The following is a 12,736-nucleotide window of genomic DNA, read 5'->3' as shown; positions in this document are numbered from 1 at the left end:
CATTACTCACTATTATTCAAAAATATATCCCAAAATAGTTATTATAAGCATAACCAAAACCGTGTGTTTTTCATACCCTAAACAACAGTTTATTGTCTTTGGAGGTTTGACATCATTAAAATATTAACAAGACAAGGCAATGTAAAAAGTAACTGGTTCTTAAACATAATTAAATACTAATACCTTATATAATATATATCATATATATATATACTACCTACTTATTGTGCTCGACGATTATCTTCAGATGGTAATCGTTAACGATAATTGGATAAGCTAATTTGGTGTTAGGTAATGTTTATAACAATAATAATTGTCGGTTAGCAGCGTTTTAACCAAGGTTTATTATGGGTAGTAAACTGGTAAAGCGTGCGGTATTTATTTTTCAGTGTTTGGAGATCAAAAACGAACAAACGTCTTGGGGGCGTTATGTTATAATATCATATACGGCGAATATGTAACCAGAAGTGCAGGACCTGACCAGTTCATTATTGATAGCGATATCATCAACTCGATATAATAATATAAAAGACAATTTCGGTGTGTACGTGCCGCAATCGGTAAGCGGCACATTATTTCGTCAAGAGTGTCTACGTATATAATAATAAATAAACACTATTATACATGTATAATGCACCTAAGATTCTATCATTCGTTATGGCAGCCGGCAGGTCTCTGGAATTAAAATTTATGACACGATTAACTCGCTACACTTGCTCCTTAGTATTATTAGATATTATTATTAAACGTCCGCACAAGCGTGCACAACACAATGTTACGTTTTATTATTAATTATTTCAGACATATTATTTAATTATTGTCGTTTCCTGTCGCTATTATGATCCGACCAAAACGAACGATTAACGTTTGAAATATTTATAAATAATAAAATCGAATATGTTTGGCGAGAATGTGAGATAGACGAGAGGGACCAGATTTCATTAAAAATACAAAATACTATACACGCGTATTATATAATATTTAATCACATAATATTATTATAATATATTATATTATATTCCGTGGCACTTAGGTGTTACGTTTTACTGTGCCTTTATCGCTGTCGCGATTTTAGTAAAACGCACCATCGCACAGGCGCGGATAAGTCGTATATTTACACAATTAATATAAGTGTGTGCGTGTAATATTATGTATCGTACCGAGGGCGATAGTCTCTCGCCCGCCGGCGTTCGGCAAACCATAATATTTTATAATACGTGATTTTTTACGAAAGAAGGAAAAGACCTGGGAAACTCGCAATGGGCCCCGCCGTCGTGTCGGGTATATTATAAAAATAATAATAAATACACACATGAGGCAGCAACGATTCTCCGAAATTAGACGAAAATTATACGGGCGGACGAGCGCGCTGCGTCTCCGATTTCTGGCTAAAAAGCCCATAAATCTCTTACTCGGTACAGCGCAGTAGTAAAGGTTAAAAAGACTGTATGTCGCAGCAGCAGTAGTAAAATACCAAACACACGTGTGGCGGTTTTTCGGATATTGCTTGCACGTTTCACACCGCGACCGGGGAAAGGAAAAACGTCGTTTTCGAAACCGTTTTGCCCGCCGCCGCGCGTCATTATTAATAGGTACACCTACCTACCGCCTATAATGTGAATACATGTATACGTATATAATATATATATATATTGTGCATATTATATGCATATGGAGCGTATGACGTGCGCGCTGGTTGAACCTCTCGATGACCTCGAGGGGAAAAACGCGCGTGACACGGGGGGTGAAAAAAACTCGAAAAAAATAAATAAATATTTTATGCGGTGTGCGTGTGTACGTAAAAAGGGCGATCGGAGAAAAAATAATAACACGCGCGCACCCCAAAACGGAATTCCGTAAAAGAAAATGTGTATAAAAAAAAAACCGTTTTCTGCCGCCGGAACGGTATTATATACGCACCGGAGGCGGCGACGGCCGGAGAGGGGTCGACCGACGAGAGCAGCACACGCGCGCGCGCCGCGCTTTTGAAACGCGCGCACGCGCTCGACGTTTCCGACCCCTTAACGAACGGGCGGGCGGGCGGGAGGTAAGCGGTTTTTTTCCGTCGATTTTTTTTTTTCCTTTTTTGCTGCGGGCCCCGTCGCACGCGCAACATCCGAAGGGGGAAAAAAACGAGATTCGGTTTTGTTCGCGTCCGCGTTTTTTCATTGTACGGTTATACGGACGGTTTGTTATTATTATTACTATACCTATTATGTTGCTATACATTATTTTTTTTTTACGCGTAACGCGGTGGCACGAGACACGCGAACGTCGTCTTGTTATTGGCCCCGGTACAGCCATTTTCGAGTGCGGTTTTTTTTTTAACACTTAAAAAAACAAGTCCACACGCTCCCCTCGCCTTAACCCATTTTCCTCGGCCGCCATTTTGCCGAGGGGATTTTTTACATCCGGACGTTGTTTTTTTTACGCTTGCGATGAATCTATGCATAAAAAAAAAAACAGTTCCCCCAAAATATCGCTGCTCGGCATTTTATTAATACCGGAGATGACTAGAGCGACCAATCACGTGCGCCGAATGGAGGCGTCGACAATAATAAAAAATTAAAAACATGACGGGAATAAAAATTTTCCAGTCGGAAAAAATGTATCACGGAGACTGAGATGAAAAAACGATGTGTGAGCGACGGTATCACGAATTCACGGCCAACGCCGTCGTCATCGCAGCCATAGTAACGGGCCGAACGAATTCCAATTGATTTAAACACTGATATAGTATAATATTATTATGCATCGACTAAAATATAAATCGTCGCGACGGTCGGACGAAGTAATATATTGTTACCTAAATAAATTACCTAAAACCGCTGAAACACGATTGTAACCGAATCGTTTCTTTCCACCATAATTAAATACAGGTTCGATTCTATAATTATAATTTACAAAATATAATCGCCGTATCGGCTATAAACGCTATAATGCTATATTATGGTTCTAAATATGACTGTTACGACCAAAACAACAAAAATCGTCTAAATAGTATAAAAATGTTTTGTCATAAAATTGTAAATTTGAATGTTGTACACCAACTATATGATAAATTATATTATAATTTTTTTAATATCTACTTATTATTTTAATTATAAATTTTCAAAGGGATTATTTTTTAAGGGGTAAAAATTTATTATGGGTTATAAAAGGTAAAAGGCTTGTTTTATTACTACTACATTATTAACATTTCTCATCAATTAATTATCTTCTATATTAAATCATTATCCAATCTTAACTTATAAATTATAATAAAAACATCATTAGGCCGTGAAGTTTAATTATGCTATGAACACAGAAAAATAACTAAATTAAAAATATGATATTACAATATTATGATGAGAGATCCATTTGGAAGTTTAAGTTATATTTAAATAACACTAAGAAAATACTTTTACATTGTAAGTGGTTTTAATTAATTTTTTTCAAGCAAAAAGCAAATAAAACAATTAAATAACTTGTCTAGTAGTCACAGGGCAATAAGATATAAAGTATGCTTAATAAATATAACGATTTAAGTAAGTTCTGTTACAATACATTAATATAAGTATAATTAGTATTAAAAACTAAATCGCTTATAACTAACTAAATTACCCATATTTTATTTTGGTAATATTATTCTCCGAATAATTTTGAAGTTTATATTATAATATCATGTACCTACTATATTATTATAGCCTACATTTAAAGACCATTAAATAAAACGGAATATTGTACTGCTGTTCCTAGAAATAAGTTTTGTTAAAATATTAATGAATGACAATTTTTGAATATAATTACGTTTTTGATCAAGTAATCACATGTAATAATTAATAACCGAACCGTAATTAATAAAATACTGAAGTCATATCAGTTGTCTATAAAAACGTCTAATGTTTAATTTTTCGCAAAAATGATGTATTGAAAAAATATTCATTATACTTGATTTTAATTGCCTACTAATCATAAAAATAGAGGCATGAATTATTTCTTGATATTTTAATGCCGTTAATTCCAAATTATCGGAAAAACATACAATATAATCAGTTGTTGATTTAAAGAGACTTACCATCAACAACTGTTCAATATTAAAAATTCCGTTATCTTGAACACAGTACACAATATATCGAGTACGTTTGCAGTAGAAAATATACAATTACTATATAATACAAAATAGTGACAAGTTTCGTAAACCGACATAAACCCGAGATTTCAGTTCGATTTTCGATATTGGTTTAAAATACATCATAATACATCACAAATGTGAAGATGCATAAAAATGTGGCATACACAAGGTAGTAGGCGCGGACTATGGTTATTGTTGGGCGTACAGGTATTTATTTATTTCCCATCACAAAATGTAAACGCGAAACTTATATTTCAGAATTCTGCGTATTTCTTCATACGCCTGATACACGCATAACAATATAAAATAATGCATACGTCTTCTACTCCGTTCCTCTTTGAGACCACCGTACATATTTTATTATGAAAATAATACGCGATCACAAAACCCGGCCCGAGTAGGACGTCGTCGTCCTCTTTTAAACCCCTTTTAACTCGGAAATCGTTTTGTTTACGCGTTCTCGGGTCGGTGCACGCATCGAACACTCGTTTTACACGGTAACTGACAGCCATGGTTCGCCATTGACAACCGTCAGGTACATGAAATATTTATCACACGCACAGGTAGTCGCGCGACATCAGAACAACCCTCGACATGGCCTTATGGATTTCGTAGTTTCGTACACAATGTTATTTTCGTTCGGTTTACGATCGCCAGCAAAATCCGTTCTCGCATCCCTACAATACACAATAGTAGTTGATAAATACGTTAACAGGAGAAAACACTTTTACGAGAGACTATGAAATGACATTGGCCGTCTTAATTTTTTTTCATTTAAACTAGTCTATACATCTATATTTATTTAAGTCCGCTAAAAAAAAGTACTTGGGATATGGTATGTTTTGTAAGGAATAAAACAAAATTACTATTATAGTCATAGAAATAAGCATTATTGAGAACTACCCGTACAAAAGCCACTACACAATACTGTATAATCGTTCCATGAACAATCAGGCAGTAATATAACAATAGGAAACAACATGTAGGTTAAAAATCGTAAATATAATAAAATAAAAAAACATTTTTTTTATTGGTAAACGTAAAGACGTTTATTCTCTTCAAACAAATATTATATGATAAGTATGATAATTATTAAACTTTGGCACATAATATTTTTATTATACATCAATGTAGTATTTTTCAACTATATAAATAAAATTAAATAATCTAAATAAAAGAATGAAAAAACCTTTTAAACCTATATTTGCATAGAGATATTTATTTACATAGTAAAACATTTTTTTAATAAGAGTACCTAAACATAATATAATGAACTATATATTAAATATGTATACATATATATATATATAATATGTCATATAAAATAAGACGATCTGATGACAAAAACGTTAGAATGCTATACAAAGATCAGACTTTAGGTCTCTACACACACACGGTATATTATATATATATAATATGTTACATGAAAACGCAATCTCGTAAAAGATGTATATTAATTATTACATAATATTATACGATAGTTTGTTACAATTAATTATTATTATTCAAGACGGCATTTTCAAGAAATTTTTAGTCTTAATTAAAATCACAGTATGAGGGAGAATAGGGTTAATTACGAACAATCTAATCACAAAAACAATAAAAATTTAGTTATAATTAATAATATTATATTGGTTATAACAAATATTATATCATTGTTGATGTATTTAATTTAAAATAAATTATTATTATGTAGTGTATTAACGTACATACTATGAAATTAATATTTACAGACTATTATATTTTTACATTTCTAAGAATTAGTCCTGATGCATGTGAAGACATGTGCGCGAGAGTTTTAACACAAATTTCAAAAGTTATCCAAGATCGAGCAAAATTCCGCGCACACCCCATACAGACGGGCATATTTTGGAGAGACATGAGGTTATAAAAGATTGACTAGATCTTCCATTAATGCCGTGATTGAGATTTTATTTATACAAGACATTCAAGCACCAACAATAAAATTCATAACTTTAAACATTTACAATTTAAAAAACTAAAAAAAAAAAAAAATTGCCTACTCGGCAGATCAGTTTAATTTAACTTATACTTATATAATTTGACGATATTCCGTCATAAAACAACCTTATCACAACAAATATATAAACCAATAAGTTTTTTTTTAATTTTAAATTTTACATAGTATCTATCATTAGTGCATAAATATACACGATACTAACTATAGTATACGAGGAGAAATAGGGGACGACTAGATAAAACAATAAAAATAATTGGGAAGATGAGGTATTACGGTATTTAAACGTAAAAAATTCAAAATTGTTATTATTACGTTATTCTTAAGTTGGTTATTTAAAAAAGTTGTATTAAGGATAATTAAAATGTATTAAAATTACTAATAATTTTTACTTAACAATGAAAACACGAGTTAAATATTTTTAAATCGTTAAACTTTTGTTATTTCTCGAAAAGAAAATTAAAAAATGATTAAAATTTTATCTCCGAGAAATATGTGACGAAAAAAAAATATTTAAAACGATAAACAATTAAACAACTATTATTATTTAAAACGATATACGTCTACAACTATAAGTCAGCGATAAATGCGCAATCACGATTTGAAGTCACGGTTGCCGATTCTTAAAAGTTGATAAATTGTCAACGTTTAAGAACCGGAACCGGCTTTACAACACCGTGAACACATTGACACTGGGAAACGCATATACGAATGAAAATCTTTTTGAGCTCGATGCCCAAAAAAATTTTCATTTGTACAAAGCGTTAAGTGCTATGCAACTGCGCATTTAAAAGTGATTATAGTAGTTAGAAAGAAAGAAGTGTGTAATATTACTTTATACTTTTAATCTGTTTTCATTTTTCTTACGATAAATCCTATATTATATACCTAAAGGGTTAATTGTCATAAAATTTGTACTCTATTAAAATATTATATCTTATCGTGACTGCAGCAGCTGGGCGGTGCGGTGTTCCTCCTCGTCGCAGTCTTAACTGTGTGGTACGCGCGCTATGTGAGCGAAAAACGAAAACTTGTCGGCCGTTATCTCGCCGCAAAGGTTGCACGCGAACGGGTCCCTGAAGCTGTGGAATCCCATGTGCATCGAGTACATAATGTTCTCCTTGAATATTATGTCACAGTGGTGGCACACGTGCGTCTCGTCTTCCTTGTCTTCTTTTTCGGGAGTCGAAGACGACGACGTCTGCAGCTGCTGCTGTTGCTGATGATGATGATAGTGCGGGTAAAATTCTTCCTTTATCGGCGGCGAAATCTGGTCCATTGCAGTTCCCCGCGGTTCGGTGGTACAGCAATCCATCGGAACCGCCGGCGGTGACGGAACCATCACCACTGGCACCGACTTGGGTTGAGATTCGGTTGCCGGCCGCTCGAGCTTGCAAGCGATCCCCTTGCGCCGACTGCTGCCAGCGGCGCGAGGCGTAACCGAATCTTTGCTCAAGTTCAACGGTCCCGACTCGACGACGGACAACAAAGCGGGCGGAGGCGACGGGACGGCGACGGCCAGTACGGGCGGCGGCGCCTGCGGTTCAGGCGTCCGATCGCCGCCGCTGGCCAATTCCGCACTGACCACGTCGTCCGGATGGTATTGATGACCGCGTTTATGATGATGGTGATTGTGGTTGTGTTGTGGTTGGTGATGGTGGTGGAGGTGGTGCTGCTGCTGTACGTCCATCTTGTCGTCCACCGACGAAGTGTTGTTATTGTTGTTGTTCTTGATGGCCATGTATTCGGCGGCCTGGTAGTCGACCATCTCCATGGAGCGCTTGGTGATCATCGAGTACATGAACGACTCGGCCGAGGTCGAGTAGGAGACATTTGAAGACGGCATTTGCAACAGCTGTTGCATAGAGTACGGCGACGGATGTCCGCCACTGCTGCTGCCGCCGTCGTCCTGCGACGAGCACACCGTCTGCTGCGGCTGTTGCTGATGCTGTTGCTGATACGGATTGTGGCGGTTCTGCTTCTTGTTTTGCCGAGGACCTCGCCGGTTGCCCACCACGTCGATGACAATGTCCGGGTTCGGCGTGCCATCCGGGTTGAGCGGCGTGGCCGGTCGGTGGTCGCGCTTCTTTAAGTGCTGCTTGAGGCTGTGCATGTATTTGGATGCGTACCCGCAGTCGTAACACTGGAATTGAAATACGTTCGAGTGCGACTTGAGGTGCGACTGGAGCATCGACTTGCTCACGCACTTGTAGTCGCAGTCCGGGCACGTGAACGGCTTGGCGCCCGTGTGGTTCAGCAGGTGGTATTCGTAATGGTGTTTCAGGTCGGTGGCGAACTCGCAGTTCGGACACTCCAACAACTGTTCGGGTTTGATGTGCGTGCGGATGTGCTTCCAGTATTGCACCTTTTCCGTGCACTCGAGTCCGCAGTGTTTGCACTTGTGCTTTTTCGGTTTTTGTTCCTTGTTGTTGTTATTGTTGTTGTGGCTGTTGTTGTTGTTGTTACCACCGGTGCCGGACCCGGGACCGGACGGTTTCGGGATTTTCAGGTCAAAATCTTCGCACCCGGACAGGTCGCGATAGCTGGACGTCGGAGAGCTGGCCGAACTCCGGCCTTCCGAGTCGTCTTGCAGGTGATCGGTACTCGACTGCAGGTGATTGGACGCGGCGTGATGATTGAGGTGATGATGATGATGGTGCTCAAGCGGACGTGCGAGGTCGTATTGCGAATGGCTAATGATTGGCTGGTGTTCGTTTTCCAAAAACATTTTTCTGCAAAAAGACAAAACAACAAAACTTTTTAATACATCCTATACGCGTTTGTCTTTATGAAGTATAGTGGTACAACGTGCATGGCAGGCGTTATATTTCGTCGGATCGATTTTTAAGGGACGCGAAGAAAAAAAATAGAATAAAAGAGAAGAAGAAAGAAAAAAGCCTCGGCGAAGTTTTAGGGCGCATGACGTTGTCGTGTGTGTATATATATATGAACATCGAGGAGAGAGAAACGATGATTGCCGGTATTGATTGGACCGGGGGGCGCAGTGTGAAAGAAGGCCAAGCGAGCGGGTAAAAAATCGTTTTCGCCGCAAGGGTCGAGTTTTTCATTTTTGTTTTCACCGCCGCGGTGTGCGCGACGTGTGCGACGGCGGTGCGCGGAGGGCGGAAAAATGGCCGACCGTTCCCTGGACAAAACAAAAAGCCATAAAATAAATGCCTCTTCAAGCACGGGGCCCCTCTTTCTAATGAATAAGAGAAGGGGATGATCGGGATAGAGACCACCGCCGCCGTGCACACTTTTTTCCTTCTTTTTTTTCCACTACTGCTACCGCCTCCACTTCACCGCCCGGTACATCCTATTCCGCGTGTCTTACCCTTATTTCATCCTCGGAATCGTCTGTGTGATTTTGAAGAAAATGGTTTTCATTTGGGGCGAAAGAAAAAGAGATGGACGATAAAGTGAGTGAGTAGAGGATAAATACGAGCGGGAGGGAATGAAAAAAATAAGTAAAGAAAAGTGAGAGCTTTCTCGCTGAAAATTGAACATTATTTTTATGACTTATATTTTCGGTTGGAAATTGGAATCTTTACCATACATAAAAGTATATATATATATGCACTTAAAATCACAAATAAAAACTTTTTAAACCGTAGATAAGTTATTTATGAACCAAACGAAAAAATTGTCACATTTAATTTCGTCGTCTTTGAAATAAATTACTAGGTGTCGATATGCGTAATCGTGAATACATAAAATATAAAATAAATGAAATCTGTATTAGCTATTATTTATTATTAATTATTGATAAAACTCAATGAATGCCGTGTAAGTAATCAATTATTTATTACCTAACTTATTATGTTTTAAAGGCTTAAAAATTTAGATATTTATAACGGCTATAATCTATATATAATTATTGATACCTATATTTGTTAATGTTATTTAATATACGATTTCTAAAAATAAAAATTGGTAGGTAATAACGTTATTTAAGATAATTTTATTATTATGTCTGTTAAATTGTATTAATCAGGTAAGTACATTCAATTTAGTTATTAATATAATTAGGTATATACTGTGTATTACAAATAAGTAATACACAATGGTATAGTTTTACATTAGTCAGCAATTATCATTCAATTCATAAATCGTCAATAGTTTCAATCAACCATCTGTTTGAAAAAATGGGGATGTTAACATACAAAAATTATTGTTTCAACAAACACTTAAATTATTACATTCATATTTAATATGTTTTTGTATTAAAAACGACAATTATTATCAATCATAAGAGATCATCCCGGTGGTTGTTCAACAACTATAACATTACAATATAATTTACCTTATTATAAACTATAGTATGTTAATTTATGTCAAAATATTCCATTTCTCTCTTCTTCACCCTCAAAAACAAAATAGGGAGTAGACTGAATCGTCTATTATATAGAGGGTTACTCAGATTTCATAACAATTTATAAACATACTTTAATAGGTATATTAAGTGTACGCAGCTATAACTAAAATATATTCTTATATAATACAGGTATATATACTTATTATAAGCCACAATTGGTTAAAAATTTAAAATCAAAACCTCGATAAGATATTACTTATCATTTAGTATATAGGTACTTTTTTTTTTTAAAAACAATCATCCCATTTGATATCAAACAAAATACGTCGTTAATGAGGTGCTTAAAATAAACATTTTGTTAACTTATCAGTGATGTTTATTGAAAAAATACGTTTGAACCAGTGTTTGGGTAGCTTTTTTATCTATATATAAATTAAACGATCGCACAGGCATGAAAGAATTTTTCAATTAAATTGGTTATTCTTTATCCACCGGGAATTTCGCAATTATTAAAAATAAATTGTACAAGTTGATTTTTAATTAACATTATACACAGTGATAGAAATAAGTATAAGAAAACGAACAAATTGTAAAATACTGCGTAATGAACAAGAAAAATATTTTTTTAAGTAACATAAATAAAATAAATAAATATTACTCAATTACAAACCAATCATATTTTCAATTGAATAAAATATATTAGTATTACAAGCCCACCTAAAAATTCTAATGGAGAATTGACAAAGGGTGAGCGTACTTAGAAAGGGTTTATTTTATTCGGGAAACCCTTTCTGTTTAATCAACTCCATTCATACAATGATCAATTTAAGGTTTATCTGAAATGGGTGTTATTAAAAGGGGGTCCCGTCACTGGTTGAAGTTTAATTACGGTTTCATATAGGAATTAATTTTTATCAATACTTGAATTGATGTAGGTACGTAGTTAAGTTCACCCGCACCAAAAAAACATTAAGCAAGCAAAGGAGTGGGTACACGTACAGATGACGGTTCCAAAATAATAATTGCAATTCAAATCATAAAATATGTCGTTAACTTACTGTTTAAGCTCGAGTTTTCTCTGATGGTCGATCAACAATAAGTCATTTGTAAGTCGAGCCGGTTGGTAAAAATGTGTGGCGAGTCTCGGAGAGTGAAGTGTACGACTTTCTTCGAGGTTTAAATCGTCGATGATGCCGTGATCGGTGATAGAGACGACGACGGTGTGCGATTCGTGATAATTAACAGCATTTCAACGACGATGAAAAAAAATTGATGTTAATATCAACCGAGTCGGACGAGCGCTATAAGTCTCTCGGAACACTTTATATATTAAAAATTATACGCGAACGACGAGCATCGATAAAACAGGTACCGATATTGTTTCTATCGGTGTACACACTGCGGTGCGGCAATATAGTGCGTAAAGGCGATTACAGAAATACGAAGTGCAAAAAAAAAAAAAACAAACGAAACCCGCACGTGATCGACACACAAAAAGCGCACAAGTACAACTGCGAGAGGCGAGACACTGCGCGGACCGGTCTGTGTGCGTCGCGTCGGTGGCGGCAGCGGCGATTATTGCAGGTTCATCTGGTGCCGCGGGCTCGGTTAACCTACCCCAACGGATGGACGGCGTTTGCCCCTCCGCCGCGACCACCGAGACTACGGTCGCCGACGGCGCACGACGGTACACGAACGCGATACACGCCCACCGAAATGCGCTCTCGCGTGCGTGTCGGTTTTTTTTCTCCTTTACCACTTTTTTTTTTTTATTTTTATTTTTATCCGTCCGCACGAAAGGATTGGACCGGGCCCCGTAATTGGGAGTGTTTTTTCCGCCGCCTCTCTGTCAATAGAAAAACGCCGCCGTGAACGCGATATTACCATAATAATATAACGCGCCGCGGTACCTATATACGTATATACAACCGTATAATAATAATAATTAACGACAGTATGTACCTATGTGCCCCATTATCGGCGGCATTATACGATTTTTATTTTTAGTCGAAGAGCGTCTGAACGAAACTAGACGAATAGAATTCGTTTAAAAATACACGGCTCGTCGCCGGCATTCGTAGACGAACAACTCGTAAAAAAAATTACTTATCGTAATTACACGATATTATATTAATATTGACATATAAACATAGGCATTTAACATAAGCATTTTCAAGAGCAGTAAAAAAGTGAAAGGCTTTGACGCCCCAACTCATTTAGTCACATTATATAAATTGTTAAAATTTTATTGTTTAATTATTAATTATTATAGTGTATATTAAATTTTGGTTGTGTATATAAAACAAATAACAAAAACGTGATACTGTGG

The 12,736-nt window shown here is 36.2% G+C and overlaps 1 protein-coding gene across 1 annotated transcript; it reads right to left on the bottom strand.

The window, feature by feature from the left end:
- Nucleotides 1-5,414: 5,414 nt before the first annotated feature.
- LOC114130926 (protein hunchback) lies at nt 5,415-12,040 on the bottom strand. Its single transcript, XM_027996016.2, has 2 exons — nt 11,466-12,040; nt 5,415-8,824 (listed from the first exon to the last, which is right to left on the bottom strand). The coding sequence occupies exon 2, from the start codon at nt 8,818-8,820 to the stop codon at nt 7,081-7,083; it is 1,740 nt and encodes a 579-aa protein (XP_027851817.1). The 5' UTR covers nt 8,821-8,824; nt 11,466-12,040; the 3' UTR covers nt 5,415-7,080.
- Nucleotides 12,041-12,736: the final 696 nt, after the last annotated feature.

This window comes from Aphis gossypii, chromosome 2 (assembly GCF_020184175.1).
Source record: "Aphis gossypii isolate Hap1 chromosome 2, ASM2018417v2, whole genome shotgun sequence".
Lineage (NCBI taxonomy): Eukaryota > Metazoa > Arthropoda > Insecta > Hemiptera > Aphididae > Aphis > Aphis gossypii.
This window is presented reverse-complemented; position numbering and strand designations above follow the sequence as displayed.